Source organism: Cynocephalus volans, chromosome 16, assembly GCF_027409185.1.
Source record: "Cynocephalus volans isolate mCynVol1 chromosome 16, mCynVol1.pri, whole genome shotgun sequence".
NCBI lineage: Eukaryota > Metazoa > Chordata > Mammalia > Dermoptera > Cynocephalidae > Cynocephalus > Cynocephalus volans.
In genome coordinates, this window is record NC_084475.1 from 15363898 (window position 1) to 15382543 (window position 18646).

The following is an 18646-nucleotide window of genomic DNA, read 5'->3' on the forward strand; positions in this document are numbered from 1 at the left end:
GATGTGACGTCAGCCTCATCTTCGGAGTGTCCATCCAGGAAGCGAGGAATGGAGCTGGCTCCAGGCTTCCCTTCCCCACAAGTGGCAAAAATGCAGCCAGGATGGAACCCCAACGACCTCTGCTCACTTGTGGACCCGAGTCTTCATTCCCAGTTGGCCCATTGCCAGAGTTTGGTTCAGTTTTTCTATTTTTACAGGATCTAGAATTTTGAAACCTATTACTGGCTGGAACCCTGAACCTCATGGAATGCCAAAGGGAGTCCATTAACGTTGCAGGTGGCTCACAAGCTTGAGGTTACGTGTGTCCACCATGGAGCCGGGGCCCAGGGCAAATGCACGTCTTTCTGGCATTTTCTAACAGGAGGCCTTAGAAGGAAGAAAGGCCCTGTCAGTGGGCATAGGCACTACTGATTCCGACTGACTCTGGCTCCCCCCAGAGCGTCTCTAAGACCTGTTCACCCAAAGGACAGCACCTACCATGCCCAGGAGCAGGGGCACCTCCAGGAAGACCAGGAGCAGGAAGTGGACGCTGCTGAGTAGGGACCTGTGGGGACACAGTGACAGGAAATGAGCTGCCTCCTGGGGCAGAGGTCTCAGTCTTCCCAGTTCTCACTGTGCCCAGATCCTGGCTTTCAATAACTATGTGAGGGCAAGCCTGGGACCCCAGCCAGGACAGCCCTCTTGGAGGGACACAGTCATGCTGCTCCCAGGCTAGGCCTTAAGTGCCCCCAATAAGCTTAGCCTGAAATTTAAGGCCCCTTCCTGTTGACTACCATCCAGCCTTTTTGGCTGGCCTCCCGTAACTCCCCTTCAGCACCTGTCCCTGCGGTTCCTTAAGTCCCCTTGTTATTCCCTATGGGTCTGTAAGGCCCTGAACCTTATTGACCCACAGCCCCCTACTCCCTCGCCATCCTTCACCCACTTCCCAGGGTCTGCAACCTCCCTCCTTGGGCCATCCTTGTTTTTTTCCTCAGCCCACCTTGAGGACACTCTCAGCTCATGGATGAATTTGAGAAACCAAAAGTACAGTCAATTCCAGAATGCTGGATGAGTCATAGATGGAAAGTATTCCAGGAAGGTAGAGGAGAGATCAAAATGCCCTTGCACGTCCTTGAGACACGGCCCTTTCCCAAGGTTTGCTCTCTCTGGGGCTCTTCCATATGTCTGGAATCTCTTGCCCTCTGATGTCCCAACAGCTAAAATCCCACCAACTTGCACAAAAGCACTGAGGAGAAGAGAGGAGTCCTAAAGCAAGCCTGAAAAGCTGGAGCTCTTCAGACACATTTGCATAACTCAAGATTGGGTGAACGAAAGGAACAGAGTTGTACTAGAGAGGGAACTAGCAAGCCCTAAAGGGAAATTCCCAGAGGAAGGAGCTAGAGAGATGGACCTCTGCCCCAGGTTCCAGCAGGAGCAGGAGGTCAGTGGTTTGGGCTCTGGCTTGACCTGTGGGCTTGAACACAGCAGGCCGTGAGGGCATTAAACCAGGCAAGCTAGCAGGTTCTGACCTTGTGGGAATTCCTCTGGACACTTCCTAGGGTGGGGAGCATCAGACTGGCACTCCATACCCCTCTGCCAAGTGGGGAGGGTGAGGAAGCTCAGCTCCCAGCTTCCTGAGCTCCCTTTCAGCATTTTCCACTCCCGCCTCCAGTACTTGGGGGGATTTGCTCTTTGGCAGCAACCAGGAGCAGACAGGAGAGGAGACTTTCCTTCTAACCCATTAGAGGCCAAACCTTGATACTCTCTCTTGCCTCCTGGTAGGTGGGAGCATGTAAGAGAGAGACCAGTCTCTTCTCCTGACACCCAGCTGAAGATCTTGCCTTCATGTAGCTGAAGCTTAGATGGAAAATCATATTGTACTCAAAGATAAACCGAGGCTGGAGAAGCCCACCTCTGACTGCAGTGACTCTACTGATACAAGGTTACGTCAGAAGTCAATACTGGGGTCCCAGCCTGAAGCTAGGGTTATTAGATTTAGCCAATAAAAATACAGGATGCTCAATTAAATTTGAAGTTCAGATAAACGACCTATACTTTGCTAGTATAAGTATACCCCATGAACTATTTGGGATATACTATGCTAACAAAATATTATTTCTTGTTTGTCTGAAATTCCAGTTTAACTGGGCACCCTGTGTTTTATCGGGCAACCCTCCTAGAGGGGAAGGCATGGGGCCAGGCTGCAGGAAAGCTGCGGGACCCAGCTCCGCTTACCTGGTGAGGGGACTGGTGTGAGTCACTGGTTGGCTGCTGGTGGTCTTCGCAGTGGTTGAAGGTACAAAAGCCAAACTTGTTGTTGCTACAGCTGGACTTGCTGTAGCTGAACATACAGAGCAGAACATAGTTCACTCCTGCCTTAAACAGTTCAGGTCTGGGGGTGGCTCAAAGGCTCCCCCCTTAGGAATTAAGGAGTGTTCCCTTTGGCAACCAAGACTTTCTGGTTATCTTCCAAACCATTACATGAATTCTTTTATAAAGAAAAACTATTTAATCACTATGTAAGCCATCCTCAAAGGGAACATTAACTCTTATGTCTTATTTTATCAGGTATGGAGAGAAGCATGAATCCCAGAAGCCCAAGTCCAGAGTATCTCAGAGTCCTGTCTAACATGAGCTTGGGTAAGAAACTCCAGGAGATCCTCCTCCCTGGCTCCCTCACTCTCTGCACTCATGTCTGGCTATGGGTGAGAGGTGAAGGACTCTGAACCCATTATTGTAAAAGTTGCACTAGCAAAGGAGAGGAACACAGTCCACCCTTCTCCAGGGGCCTTGCCCTCTCCTCCTCTGACTGCCTCTGAGCCCTACTGGGGACTCTAGACTCAGCCTCACCTGCCTTAGAAGCTTTGGTTGGTCCCTGGAAGGAAGCATCTAGGCAGAGACCAGGCAGATCTTGAGTCCTCTGGGTCTGTCCTCAGAGCCCCCCATCCTATCTCCAAAATACAGGCAAACTCTGGGGTGCTGGGGTCAGGGCTTCAACATATAAGGGTGCCAAACTGGGTCTTAAAGGCCCCTGAGACTCAGTTGGAGGCTCCACTGTAGTGTGACTGTCAGGCTTGTATGGTTCCAAGGAGGGGGGAGCTGGTGACTCTGGTAGGAGACGCTGTCTTCTTCAAGCCCTGCCACCCAAGCCCACATGAGAACACAGCTCAGAGGTTCCGGGTGTGGCTGGAGCCCTGAGGACTGTGGGGCTCCCCCTGTGCCACAAGTGCCCTGTGAGCCGGTGCTGCCTGTCTGGGAGCAGCAGAAGCAGAGCCCAGCAGATAAACTCATGTAAACCAAGGCACTGGGTCTCTGAGCTGGCCCTCCCAGGATGTTTGCATTCTAGAAGGACTTAGCAAGAGAACATTCTTAAGCCCAAATTCACAAGTGGCTCAAGGTGGGATTTCAGGCACCAGGAATGCAGCCGTTTGACTGTGAAGGCCTTTCTAGACCTCAGGAATTAGACAACAGCACCCAGACTATGCTGGGTCTTTTCTCCCCAAGTTGGGTATGGAGTGGGGGTGGGAACAGTGCCTGGGAAGTCCCAGCCCAGAACTCCACAAAGAGCAGGGCACACCTGGCCACCAGTGATCCCAGGAAAGCACTGGCAGGGACTGGGGCCTCTGGGTATCATGGGAGGGGGTCCCTTTGGTTCCTGGACTAAAACTGGAGACCATCGCCTTGTCCTTTACGGATAATAGACTCAGGTACTGCTGAGCTGTGCAGAGAAAAAACTGTGCTTGGAAAGGTTTAATCCCATGGTAGAGGAGGCCTTGGGAGCCATGGGGGCGTTTAGGAGAAGCCCTGCCCCTCCAATCCTAAGGGGTCCTTCGGGGTTCTATGAGACCTCAGGACTCCACCACCCTCTGTGACAGGTCACTCTGAGTTACAATTAAGTCACTTGAGTGTGACCTCAGGACCCAGGACAGAGCAGGCCCTGAGGGACACATCCACACCTACACACAATTACCTGGGTCAATGGTCACTTTAACTGTGACCCCAAGGTCAGTTCCAGTTCTCTCAATTCCACACCAGTAAGTGTCAGCGTCATCTCTCCTCAGATCCTCCATGGTCACAGTGAACATGTGGTTTTTCTGATCATCCCTGATGGACACACGGTCCATCTTCACCGTCTGCTCTGACCCAGTGGTTTTAACAAGGATCTTGCAGCTGCTCCAAGTAGCTCCTCGACACCACCACTTCTTGTGGGTCTCCCATTGCTGGTCATAGCGACACTGCACAGTCAGTGAACCCCGCTCCACGCCACTCACTGCTTCTGGACTAGTGATCGCATCCTTGGCAGCAGAGATGACTGGAAAACACAAATCCATGCACCTGTCACCTCCCACCCCGAGGACAGGGCCACAGCCTCCTGCACTGGGAATAGCTCTCAAATCCAAGTGCTTCCTAACAACCACTGAACAGAGTGGCCTCTGCTCACTCCTCACCCCACGGACTACCCCTCATTGAAAACTCTCTCCATTCTCTTGCCCCAGTCTCCTCATTCAAGGGCGGCTGCCCCCACCCTTCTGCCCATTCAGAGGCCTGGTTCCCAGCACTGCTTGGGTAGAGGCTCTCACCTGCCATGCCTGGACAGGCCAAGCTGATGAGCCAGCCAAGCAAGCCTGTGTCTCTGCAGCACCATCAATGTGCAGCACCTTCAACATGCACACAACCCCACATGACACTGGGAACCCAGAGACCCCACACTGGGTCTGGCCTACAGGCAGGGGGTGGTTCAAAGGGACTCCCCACATCCTGGGCTCTCCCCTTCTTGGGCCACTCCTGTCCTGGGTTGGGATGGGTTGTGCCCCCCCCTCCCTCTCCCTCAAACTGGGCCAGAGCCAAGGAAGGCCAGGGGCGGGGGGCGCAGAAGCACTTGCCATGCCAGAAATCCCACCACCACCTGGGGAGGGGCAGAGATCATCCCAAACGGCACAAAATCCCCAAGTTCTTTCAGTGGCAGCCTAGCTCAGGGGTTATCGCATGGGCTCTGGAGTCCAGGACTCCTGGGTGTGAGTCCCATCCCTACCATTTTCTAGCTTGGGAGAGGTTTTATTGAATTTGCTCAATCCTCCCGACAACCTTTGAGTTGGAAATTAGTGTCATCACCATTTTATTGGTGAGGGACCAAGGCTCAGAGAGGTTAAGTAACTCTCCCATGCTGTTTTCCATAGTGGCTGCACTAATTTATAGTCCCACCAACAGTGTAGGAGGGTTCCCTTCTCCACTTCCTCGCCAGCATTTGTTATTCTCTGTCTTTTTGATAACGGCCCGTCTAAATGGTGTGAGATGACATCTCAGTGTGGTTTTGATTTGCATTTCCCTGATGCTTAGTGACATTGAGCATTTTTTCATGTGTCTGTTGGCCATTTGTACATCTTCCTTTTAGAAATGCCCATTCAGCTCCTTCGCTCATTTTTTAATTGGGTTACTTGCTTTTTTACTGTTATACTCTTTGAGTTCCTTATATATTCTGGTTATCAATCCCTTGTCAGATGCATAGTTTGCAAATATTTTCTCCCATGCTGTAGGTCGTCTTTTTTGCTCCGTTAGCTGTTCCTTTTGCTGTGCAGAAGCTTTTTAGTTTGATATAATCCCATGTGCTTATTTTTTTCTTTGTTGCCTGTGCTTTGGGGGTTTTGTTCATAAAGTCATATTTTGTTATTTTTTCATACTTCTAGTATCTATAAATCGATGTCTGGTCATCTGGTAGAGCAATTGCTTCTTCTGTTACTCTGGATTGGGCTTGGAGGAGAGAGGCTTCCTCTTCCTTTTCTGGTCTCTGCTGGTGACTCTCCTTGTGTCAATGCAGCTGAGTGTCTGGTGGGCTGCCTGCATGGTGGCTGTGGCTACTACTGTGGCAGTGAGCCACTTTTGCTGCAACTGTGTATGGCTGTGGTGGACCACCCACGCAGGAATGGTGTTTTTGGCATGCTCCTGCCTGCTGCCAGGCAGTGAAGGCTTCCCTCAACTCCTGCCTAGGACCCTGGTTGTGTTTCTGACTGCTTGATGTGACATTTTTTAATACTTCCGAATATTCAAAACAGCGCCCTCCCACTGAGTATATTGTGCTATCCCAGCTAAGGCATTAATTCCAAACCCAGGCATTCTGTGCATACACTCAGGCAACTTTTCCCACTGTCGGGTGATTCAATTAGAAGAGGTGCACAACCCACCCTTGGCCCTTGCTGAGGTCATCAATGGCACTACTTCAGCAGCCTCAACTTCTTGGCCAGAAGTCATGTTGGATAACCACAGAGGACAGCCAGGGAGGAGTGTGTGTGATTGCCAATAGCTCATGCTATACAGTAGCACAGACCATCATGAGACATAGAGGGACAAGGCCTCCTGGCTCTCTAAAGGAGGCCCAGATGGGCTAAGGGACAGCTTTTCCCAGCATGGCAGTGGCTGGGGCTCCTGGCTACATTCACTGCTCCACACAGGCCTGATCATCCCACTTAGAATAATTTTGCTTGTGATCATGATCCACTGTGGCCTCAGGCTTATTACCTGTTTGTTGTCAGAGCCCCTCAAAGTCTGACCCTTTCAGGACCATGATGCAATTGCCTATATTTCTTGCTCGGGTCCTGAAAAATTAAGGGGTGGAGATGAGGAGTTTGTTTCTTGACCAGAAAACTGCGTCAGATTGTTCAAGCCTGACCACGGGCGATTATGAAGGCTTTACCAGCGGGTCTCCAGGAGCTGCCCTCCCCTCTCCAAACTTGGTCAATGCCAGCACATCACAGTTGCTGAGGGGAGCACGGGAATGACTCAGCCACCCCTGCTGGCCAGGCTCTTATGCTCATGTGCTTCCTGGCCCAGGCAGCTGCTTTCACAGTTCTCTTTACCAGGAGCCTTTGGCTGAAGCCTTCTTGGGAGACCTTCTTATCAGGGGAGGGGAAGACAAAGACACTTCTCCACTCTGACTCAGGACTCAGAACTCTTCCTCCTTAGCCCTTATCCCCACTCTCTCCCCACTGCCAGGTCCACAAAACTGCAGAAGCCATTTGAGCAGCACTTCCTGGGCTGAGATGTCCCCAATGCCTGTGGTGATCCATCTGACCCCACCCAGGGCCATCCCATGGGGGAAAGGAACAGGAAATGGGGAGGGTAGCCAGCACTTTCTCCTGTCCAGCCTCTTACACTGTCACAGACAGTGATTGTTGTCTTAATGGGCAACTGGACACAGGGCAGCTCAGCACTCAGCTCAGCTTGGCTCCTAACACTCCTTAGTCCCCTACATTCAGCTTTTGCCTACACCACTTTTCACAGTTCTACTCTCACCTCGCAACCACCGAACACAGTGGCCTCTGCTCACTCCTCACCCCACGGACCACCTGTCACTGAAAATTATCTCCATTCATCCAGGGCAATACACCCCACCTCTGGTTGTGCACTCTTGCTTTGGTGGGTTGCTGAATTAAAAATCTAGTCGCAGAGACATCTGGGCTTCCTCCTTCTCAAAGGCTAGCCTCTTACACAGACACACACTACATGCTTACGAACCTTAACCTGCTTCCTTCAGGGGTAAGTGCAAGCTCCTTGGCATGGAATTCAAAATCGGCACCCTACTTGAGCTTATATTTGCTGCTACCTTCTCTTGCAAAGTCTCACCATGCACTCAGTAGTCTAGCTCCCTCAGGCTGCCTGTATATTCTGCAAGATTGTAGTCAGGCCCTGAGCCTTTGCTCATATAGCACCTTCGGTCTAGCATCCCTCTCTGCCCCCACATCAGGGTTAGATGAGTCATGAGGGCAATCCTCATGATGGGATTAGATCTCTTATAATAAGAGACACCAGAGAGCACTCTTGCTTTCTCTCTGTCCTGGACTCCTGTGTACACCCTTCACTGGCACAGGGAGCAGAACTCACTTGGCAGGATGTACATTCCTTTACTACAGCATTTATGCAATTTTATAGATTGTGTTGTTTGCCAGTGTATCACCTGAACTGAGATTCTTGGAGACGGAAAGTCAAGTGGAAATGGTCTATATTAGAGGGAATCAGCAGGTCCTGGAGGGACAAGTAAGTTGTACTCACAAGTGGTCAGACTCTTGTGGTAGTTACACCTGTGCTGAAGTCCAGCTTCAGTGAGGGGTGGGTACCCGAAAAGGGATGGAGAGGGTCAGCGAAAATAACAAACACAGATGGAGACCTTGATGCATCACTATGCACGTTCTCTCTCTGTGGGCTGTCAGCGCTTTGGGGCTGGAGCCCCGTAGAGAATGAGACAATGCCTTTTATTTAAATTTACAACTCTGTAGGGGGGCTTTGGGTACTATTTTTATTACATCAGCAAGCTTGAGTCAATAATTCAAAAAGCACGGGGGAAATTTTTTTGGTGGTCAGCCAGTTTTTTCCCTTCATCAGCATGTCTCATGTGATTAGTTTGTGCTTCCTTTTTGGTATCAGGTTATCAGATCAGAACCATCTTCTCATTGTCCTGAAGTTAACCCTGTGACATTTTCCTGTTGGCAAGCTGTGGTTAATATCTACCCTATTAACAGGGTGGCGGCTATTGCGGTTACAAAGTGATAGACAGTACTGTCATATGACCTATGACTATTGTTAAATGTAAGTACAAATTTGCTAAAAAGGAACAATGCTAACATTTAAATTCTAATAGGGGTCTAATGATTTTATGTTCTAGTGGAATGAAAAGGAACAATGGATATTTGAGCAGCATTATCATGCATATTTTGAGGTTATGCATTGGCTGTGGCCCTGTAATCTTGATCTAAATGTTAAAGTGTCGTTGTGTACAGCACCATCCCTCACAAAACCAGGTGCACTCTCTTATTCTTCTAAGATCTAATTTTGCAGGTTTAATAATTTTACAGCATATATTTTTATCCCAATACCTGATTTTTAATGATTTATTAAAACTGGACACCACCAAGTAAAGGGGGTTCTACGGTTTCGTTCCCATATACTTAATTTGTCCCAATCATATAATTTCTCATTAATGCCAACCATTCTCTTGCCATTAATACAATCTCCAATAAATGATGTTTGCCAACTTACATCATATTTTGGATGTCCCCTAGGGGGATACTAAATTTTTCCTTTCCCCATTTTGTATCCCATATATCTGTTCACCCAGATGGTAGGGAGAGGATGGGGATTTCTTTTATTTATTAATTTCTCCGGTAAAGGCAATTGTTTTTGAAACATCTGTTGGCGTAATTAATTGACTCAAAAGGGACAATTTGGAATTATTCAGTCTTCCTGGATCTTTGGTTGGACTATCTAATTTTATGACAACAACTATTTGTGTGTCATTTTCTGCGTCTTTCGGAAACTCAGGAAACTGCCACACTGACCAAAACATCAAAAGAGAAAGTAAAAGCAGTACCACTATGCCAAGGCAGAGATCCTTACAGCGAAAGCAAGTGCTCGTAGCCGTGGCCCTGCCAGCAGCTCTCCCTCTGGCAGCCTTGCCAACTCGGAGAGGGCAGTTCAAGCTATTCTTTTCAGGACTCCGCCATGGCATGGACCACGCCACACCTGCTGCCTTGCCTATTCCTCAATCCATATTCCTTGTCAACAGTTAACAGAAGAAGAAAGATATTTGGCCTGATTTCAGCTGGTTTTGCACATTAAGCTGATGTCGCCTCCAAGTGAATGGTTCTAGCATTTTAAGGTAAATTTAAGGGTGGCCTTAAAGCGGTAGTTCTGACCCAGGGATGATTTTGCCAGAGGACACTGGGCAACATCTGGAGATAGTTTTGATTATCACATGGGGGAGGGAGATGCTATTGGCATCTAGTGGGTAGAGACCACGGATTCCACTAAACACCCTAAAATGCACAGAGCAGCTCCCCTGCAACAAAGGAGAAATTAACACTGATCACAGCTAGAAGTTCCAATACAGGTTTTCTGCAGAGCCCAAAGAAGCTGCTGCAGTTTTGAAGGGTCTCCAAGAAATTCCCACCAATAATCTCAGTCTACATCCGCAGAGTGAGGGTTGCCAAGAAGCCACCTGTCTCTCATCTGCCCATGTGTGCCTCAGCAGCCCCCAGAGAATAATGGCCTCTTTTCCACTTTCTAAATCTCTGCCAAGTGCTTCTATTGATAAATTCAAACCCACAGAGGGAAGGTGATTTGGGGAAAGGGATTCTGGGATTTCCCTCTGTGATGCCAAAGCAGCCTTTGAGGAGGTGGTAATGTTGTCAAATTCACAAGAGGGGAACTAGCACTTTTCACCCCTTATCAACTCAGCATCCGTATTGCTATGGACTGAATGTTTGTGCTACCCCAGAATTCATATGTGGAAGCCCTAACCCCTAATGTGATGGCATTTGGAGATGGGGGGCCTCTGGGAGGTGATTATGGTTAGATGAAGTCACAAGGGTGGGGCCCCCATAATGGGATTAGAGCTCTTATAATAGGAGTCACCAGAGAGCACTCTTGCTTTCTCTCTGTACATCTCTGTCCCTCTCCACCCAAGTGCACACAAAGAAGAGTTTATGTGAGGACACGTGAGGAGGTGGCAGCCTACAAGCCAGAAAGTCCTCACCAGATACTTGATCTCAGAATTTCCAACCTCCAGAACTGTGAGAAAGAATTGTCCGTTGTCTAAGCCCCCGGTCTATGGTATTTTGCTTTGGCAGTCTGAGCTACCTAACACACACATATGTACTCTTTTTACCCTTATTAGCTACCAAATGAAGACAATAATAACATTCATGTCTCCCCAGTAAACTTTCTGCATGCAAATCTCCCTATTGGAGGATTTTCGCCTACAGATTTGATAAGTCCATGAGTGAATACCTGTGGTCATTTTACTTCCCAGAGGACAGACTCTGCCCTCTGCCCCAAGCCCTGTGCTTCCACTTCCTCAGTGTCAGTGGCTCTCACCTGGAAGAGTTAGAAGAACGGAGGTGGGAGCAGCCATGTGCTGTCACTTCCCTAGCTCCTGTCTTCTCTGAGCTTCAAGTGCCAGCTGCTCCCCAGGGACTTTACGTGGAGCCCAGAAACAGAGACCTTCTAATCTCTGGTCAGCTCAGCCACTCCCCAGTGACACCACTTTGTATCTACCTCGATTGTTGTACTTACTGCCCTGGACGATGGTCTGGTCTTTGGCTTGTCGGGTGCAGAAATTCCAGCAGGCCGACGTGAGGGGTTGAGCAACATTGCAGAGAGCTGTTACGTCCCTGCCTCGCCGCCTGTCTTCCTCCCTGTACTCTGAGCTACTTAGAGGAAGTTTCTCGGCTGTGGCTACACAGCGAGACCAGCTGTGGAGACTTAAACTATCCAGATACCTGACCCCTGCCATGATCGAGTGGATCTGAGCTGGCACCTGAGTATCTGCACTCCTTAAAATTTCCTCAAGAATGGATTCATTCGTTAGTTCATCCATCACTCTTTCATTCGTCTGTTTATGAGAGCAGCAAGGGCTGGGAAACGTTCTAAAAAGAAGGGTTTTACTTTTATTCTGTTTTTTTGTTTCTGCAGTTCCTAACATAGAACCTGTCAGGTAGCAAAAGCTTGATATATATTTAATAAATACATGTCTGGATGAATGAATTGGCCCTGCCATTTTCCCTGACTGGTCTGCTTCCCCAGGACAGACCCACTCTGTCTCCTGTCCAGCCCCTGTCATTCCAGTGCCCCCTTAAAGCCCCAGCCCCACTCACCTAAGACGATGAGAAGGAGCAGAGCAGGGGGCAGCCACATGGTCCTGTCTCCTCTCCTCAGTGATAACAAGTGCCCAATGCCCTTCAAGGACTTGAAGCCAAGCTCAGAAGTGAATGCCCTGAACCTGCTTAAATCCATTTTGAGTTTCTCTCTCACTCACTTCCTGCTATGTCTGCAGCTACTTCTGTTTTTACATATTAGGAGAAAAGTGGTGTCCTTTGAGAAGACTGAGAGTGTGTGATGCAAGCTGTGTTGAAACTTTTGTGTGTGCGGGAATGGAAAAGGATCCAGGCCTGGTCAGGTTTGCAGGCAAGTGCTTATGAGCTGAGGAGAAAGAGCAATGGGGAACTCAGAGTTGAAGAGTCCAGGGATCTGCTGCCAGGAGGAGAGGACAAAGCTGGCAATGGAGAGAAGAGCTCTGGGACAGTGATGGAGACCTGATGGCTCTGTGCTCCAGCCTGGCTGGAGAACAGCCTGTGCCCCAGACTCCTGCCAGTCAGCCCCAGACAGTGTGTCTCAAACCCCTCTTCCTGCCCTGGGCTGTAATCCTTGCCTGAGCCTGACCTCCTCCCCTCCCCTTGGGATGGCCTCTTCTGGGTCCTGAATCATCAGCAGCACAGGCCGCAGTGGGGGGGGGTGTAAGGACAGAGAAGCTGACTTTTCTCTTCAGCCTCATTTTACCCCAGATCCTTCCTCCCGTCACCTGGCGTGTTTCCCCTGGCTGTTGGCTGTGGGCCACTCCACTGCACCAAAATTCCTTACTCCAGTGACCTCCAAAGGGACCTGCCAGGGATCTCTCCCACATCCCTCAGAGGTCCCCTCCCTCCTCCTCTGTCACCTGCTCCCTTCCTGTCTCCTCCCTGAGTTGATTCTTTGTGTCTCTCTTTTTTTTTTTTTTTTTTTTTTTCTTTTTATTTACAAGCTGTGCAGGGTTTGTTCTGCATTTGGGGAGGTTTTTGTTTTATTTTGTACCCCTGGATCTTCCAACCTCTGGATCAAATGTTTAGTTTAGAAATTATATTTTTATTTCGAAAAGCTCTTTTTTGTTCTGTGACTGCTGATGTTTTTCAAATTCTCTTCTGTTCCCTGAACTCTCTTCTGTTCTGTTCCCCTCGCTCTGGGGCCATGTTTTTCTTTTGTTGTTTTGTTTCATTTGGTCCTTCTCTTCTATATTACGGGCCTGCCTCAAATGTCTGATAATTCTTGGTTATCAGGTCACAGCTGAGAATAAGCCAGGACATTGCTGACTGAGACCTTAGAGGATATAGAAGTAAAAGAGTACATAAAATAGTTCCATTTTATCATGCCAAATTCTCCAAGCCTTTGATCCCTTCTTAACTTGTAAGCTTTGTTTTAAGGTGCATGGGCAGAGAGGGGCCTGCTAAACTCCAGAGGATTGGAAGAGGACTGGAGCTAGGCTGCAGCATCCTCTCTAAGTGCCATTGGTTTCTCAGACATTCTATTATTTTTTTAATTTAATTTTATTAATATTATTTTTTACATTCTAGGATATTGTTGCAGAGCAGTTGGGAGGGAGGGAGAAAGGGGAAAAGGGAAGGAAATGGGATGGAAGAAGGTGAAAGGAGGAGGAGTGGGATTGAGGCCTGTGGCACCCCCCTCATTCCCACAGGGGAGACCAGGGGGCTTCCAGCAGTGGCCTGGTCAATGCCAGGCTGGGGGCAGATGTCAGGGGGGTGTAGCAAAAGCCCTCATCTCCCACCATCCCAGCTCGGGAACCTGGGTCCCCTCCTGCTGCGGCTCAGTGGTCGTCGCTGAGCTGGCTGTGTGTGTCTGGAGGACATGGCCAAGGCCCCCCACTGCCCCAGCTTGCAAAGGCCCTCTTCTCCCGTACCATCTCCAAGCAATTTCATCCAGAGGGCACAGATGCAGCTTCTGCTGGCTCCTGCTCCGAGCACTCAGCAGCTTCCTCCTGGAAGCAGCCGGGGCTCAAAATGGTCAGATGTTTTTTTCTTTCTCTCATCGTGGCTTCTCCCACCTTCTTGCACTCCATAGATCTCTCCTTCTCTTCCTTTGAGCTCTTGCAGCCCCAGCTTGGCTGTTGTTGCTTTTTTATAGGTGTAAATTCGTTGATTTGTGGGAGGGAGTGATGCTGGGGACCATCTATTCCACCATATTGACTGGAAGTCTCTCAGACATTCTATTAAGTTAAAGAACCCTCTGCTATTTCACCTAAGGGTCAGTGCCTGCCTGCAGACATTGGAGGCATATGAGGGATGCATGTCTGAGGAACTGCTCCATGCACAGAGCTCTAATCGCTTCACCAGTCTCCAGTCCCACTTCCAACATCACTCTCCATCACACCTGTTGACTGTGACTTCAAGGCCTCCCCTGAGTTTTAGCAGGTGGCTCAGTAAGATGCAGAAGCAGCAAAATGCAATATATTTTACTTGTCCTTTACCTTGAGGATACGTCCAATATGCCCCAGACCACCGAACCCCTAAAACTTCTGACATGGCAGGCCCCTGCATTTGTGTGGGGCTTATCTCACAGTCTCTGCTGCATATCCAGTGGCTAGCCCCTTGTTTTTATCAGGTCCAATAAGCATGATATGATGAGCACAGGGGATTAACTTTATGTTCTGGGCAATGGCTGAATGATTCAGGTTCCTTAGAACTATATAGTGCAAAGAAGAAAATTAACATAGTCTTGGGAAGACTATGAAAGTATACTGTTGCCCATGCCAAGTAACTGCAAACTGCCTCTGTTCCCCTTCCTGATGGGTGTTAGAAAAGATGCATTCGTCAGATCATTGGTCATACACAACACACCAGATTGTGTTCATCTACACCACTGGCACAGAAGCTGCAACTTAGCCACTCCTTAAGTTTCCACCAGCCCATTGTTGTTGGTGAATTAAAGGCACATGTATAATGGGACCACTGCTTTGAGCCCTTTAAATCTTGGAGGGTGGCACTAATCTCTAGTATTTCTCACCAAATGTGATATTGTTTTGGATTTACTATCTTGACCACTGCAGAGGGGCAATTTCAGAGGCCTCCCCTTGGCATTTCCCAAGATGATCACTTTTAACTCACAGGCCAAAAAGTCCACATGAGAACCAATTGCTAAGTGTATCCATCTCTATTGTGTTTCCAGAAACCTGGGAAATAACCACTGGGTCACCTCTCTTATCTCTAGGATCGTGATCTTGCCTCTTTTTCCTTTCAGAACTTGCTGCCTGGTCCACTAATTATCCTCACCTTGCTTGGACAGTTAAGTGCTTCCACCCGCCCTCTGCTGTTCTAGAATTCTATCCACCCTTTGATCCTATGGCGCTCAGTTACATAATGGCATCTCCTCCCGCGAGCCCAGCCTAGAGAGGACAGCCACTACTGAGCCTCTCAGTAATGCTCATGTCTCCTTGCCAGCATATTTTTTATTTCCCTGGTAAAGGGACTTCTGGGAAGTCCTAAGGATAATCCTTATTTGGTGGGTTTTCAGGTCAGATATAATAGTTCCATCTGAGCATGCTAAATTTTTTGAAACTTTTAAAAAATAGACTTTACGTTTTAGAGCAGTTTTAGATCCACAGCAAAATTAAGCAGAAAGAACAGCGATTTCCCACATATCCCCTGCCCCTACATGTGCACAGACTCCCCCATTATCAACATCCCACCCCCCCAGAGCAATACACTGGTTACAACTGATGAATCTGCATTGACATATCTATCACCCAGAGTCCATGTTTTACATGAGGGTTCACCTCGGTGTTGTACTTTCTTTGGGTCTGAACAAATGTATCATGGCATGTATCCACCATTGCAGTGTCATACAGAAAAGTTCCACCACCCTAAACATACTCTGTGCTTCTTTGAGCCTTTTCATCCCCTATTCCACGCTCTGCATGGCCATTCTTCATTTCATGGGGGCTTCACTGCTTCCAAGCTTCCAAGAGCCACCCCCGCAGTGCACTAGTCCCAGTCGCTTGGCTTTGCAAGTGTTAAGTGCCCCTGAGTTGACAAACTCTTCCTAATCCAGCATCACATCCCACCGTCCTGATCTAGTCCCTGGGATCCACTTCCACCACCCTTCTATTTCCCACCAGTGTGCATTAGTTTTCCTCTTCCCTTCACACCCAGCATGTCCTCAGGTCGGCCTTGCTGACACTTAGCCTCAGACATTGGCCTAGTGGTCAGGAGGGGAAATGAGGGCAGATTCCTGAAGTAGGTCCTTAGGAGGTGAGCAACGTCCTGTCCTGTGAGGTATCTGCTTCATTTGTGACTTTGGAATCATCTTCAACAGGGAGAGCCATTATCTTCTGACAAGTACACCCAGCCACGTTTGCAGATCCAGAGGCTTCAGGGAAATGGGAGGCTCAAGTGCTCAAATGCATTGGCAGATGTTTCATCCCAAGTCTCAGGGTCCCACCTGTCCCCATCAGGGCCCTGACTTTGTCCTAAAATACTTGCTGGGGCTAAAACTTTAACTTTTACTGAAACTTCACTTCTTTTGAAATTAGATCTTGGCCTGATCTACAGCACAGTTGTTCCTCCTGATACAGGGAATGAGGGTCCCTTCAGATGCTGCGGAGAAGGGTACACAGATGTTCAGCAAGGCATGAAGTAATGTGTTCATACCAGCACTATTCATAGTAGCCAAAAACTTGGAACTAGACAAATGCCCATAAACACTAAAATGGGTAAATTTGGTATATTCATCCAATAGAATACTATCTCATGATGAGAATAAACAAGCTACAAATACAGCTACATTGTTACAGGGTGGATGAATCTCACAAGCACAGTTTCACCAAATGAAGCCAGATGCAAAAAAGCGTATAATGTGTGATTCACTTATACAAAGTCGGGAACCGACAAAATTAATTTATGTTGTAAAAAATCAGGTGGATGGTTGCCTTTGTGGGTAATGACTGTAAGAGACAAGAGGGTCTTTGGTGGGGGGGGTGGTAATGTTTGTTTCTTGATTTGAGTGCTGGCTGTGCAGGTGTGTTTCATTTGTGCAAATTCATAGAACTGTGCACTTTTGACATGAGCACAATTCTGCATGTATTTTATACTCCAGTTAAAAGTTTAAAAACTTTACCATGTAATCTTTCCACACCATTACATACATACTTACTTAATTCTTGAAATAGCTGCCTGATGTCCCATTGTATACCACAATTAACTATTCCCATACTGATGGCCATTGAGCCTGTTTCTAGTTTTTGCTCTTGCAAATCAATGCTACAGGCTTTCACTTCCGGGTAAGATGAAGTAAACACATTCCACATAATCTCTCCCCACTGGATACAACTAAGTACCCAGACAGAACTCATGGAGCAACTACGTAAGGACTCTGCCAAATGACTGGTAGCAGGAAAACTGGGGAAGGAAACCAGAACTCCTGGTATGACCAGTCCAGCCATGAGTTTCCTGGGTTTTTTTTTTTTTTTTTTCCCTTCTTTCTCTATCTCCCCCACCTAGACTCAAGACCTGCAGCCCACACCTGGCAGGGACAGAAAGAACTCCAAGAAATGCCCTCTCTTATCTGATGAACAGGAAAATGGAGCCCTCCAGGGAAAAGGGTTTTCTTGGGGGTTTTCCTGATGTGTGTTTGCTTGCTTTCCCTTCCACCCAGTCCCCAGCAAGCCTCAGCACAGAAGCTGCAATTCCACCACAGCTGGGCAGTGTCTGCAGCAGCTTTGGGCAGGCACCCAAAACTCTGACCGGAGGAGCTATGGTCCAAAGACATGGGAGAAGCCATTGCATTTTATCTTTCTTTATTCTCCCTCTGCTTGGCCCTGGAAGCAGACCCATCATTGGAATTACACAGCAAATTAGGGAGAGAAAAACCCCTGCTTTCTAGCCAAAGGACCAGGAAGGGGGGGGCGGGTGATTGGGAGCTGGGGAGGGGGTGTAAGGGAGATCAAGGAAGGGAAGCAGCTCAAGAAAGAGACCCTAGAACTCCCAGGCTCACTCCCAAGTTGTGCATACACAGGTCAGACCCTGAAGGAGATGCCCAAGCCTTTAAGAACTTTGGGGAAGACCCCATCCAGGTTGCAGGCTGGCCACTGGGTGGCCCACAGGTCTGAAGAAAATCTCAAAGACTTTGAAAGCCGAATTGTCCTTGGAACCCGGATCACAGAAACCAGAACCTACCCAGCTTGACTGCCTGCTATTAAAGCAACTGAATTCATAGTTAAAGACCTTTTTGGGGAGGAGATGATGGACTTGTTATATATGATTTTGGTGGTGGTTGCATGAAATGATGCATGTGTTAAAACTCACAGAACTGTATGCCACAGCAAAAGGAATTTTACTGTGTGTAAAATTTGAAAATAAAAATAAAAGAAAAATGTTTCAAATTGTGCCCTTTGCATATAAGCAGTTTATTTTATCCCAATTTTACCTCAATAAAATTATTAATAAATGAAGGGAGAAAAGGAGGGATGGAGGGAGGGGTGGCCAGTGCTCCCGGCAGTCCTCCCCCTCCCACAAGTTCTTAGCTGTAGGCAGAAACACCTGGGTGCACTGGGACTCCCCGATCTTCAGCCCCCAAACATAAACATAAGCACCAGGGAGAGAGGCTCAGGAGTCTTCTCCATCACTCCCTCTTGGGAACTGACCCCCGATGCCCTCCCCTGCCCCCGATGGCAAAGCTGTTTGCTGTTCTGCCTCCACCCCTGCAAGGGCCTCTGAGGGTGGCAGGTAGAAGGAGAAGACTTGATGGGTTTCCAGTCGGGCCGAGCATGGGGAAGGCCCTGGGACATGGACCAGGTGGGGTGACAGACCCATTGTAGGAGTAAAGATGACAAAGAATTTCACTTTGAGCACATCTGAGCTGCTAACAGTGCGCATATCTCTATGAAACAGCCACTAAGTGTTGGAAATGAGAGCCGTGCACTGAGCAGGGAAGTTGGGGTGATGAGATGTGCATGCGACAGTCCTGTGCATGGAGGGGATCTTAGAGTCTGCGGCAGGGACACTCCCTGGAGGCAAGGGACCAGAGAGAAGAGCATGAGGACAGATTCCAGGAGGTGCTGGGAGGGAGGGGTGAGGGA

At 48.5% G+C, this 18646-nt stretch overlaps 1 protein-coding gene across 1 annotated transcript; it reads right to left on the reverse strand.

Annotated features, from left to right (window-relative positions):
• Positions 1-444: 444 nt before the first annotated feature.
• On the reverse strand, positions 445-4310 carry LOC134364454 (CMRF35-like molecule 5). The gene is made up of 4 exons (XM_063080371.1): positions 3950-4310; positions 2215-2351; positions 1391-1446; positions 445-544 (listed from the first exon to the last, which is right to left on the reverse strand). Exons 1-4 carry the CDS (start codon positions 4308-4310, stop codon positions 445-447), a joined length of 654 nt encoding a protein of 217 aa, XP_062936441.1.
• Positions 4311-18646: the final 14336 nt, after the last annotated feature.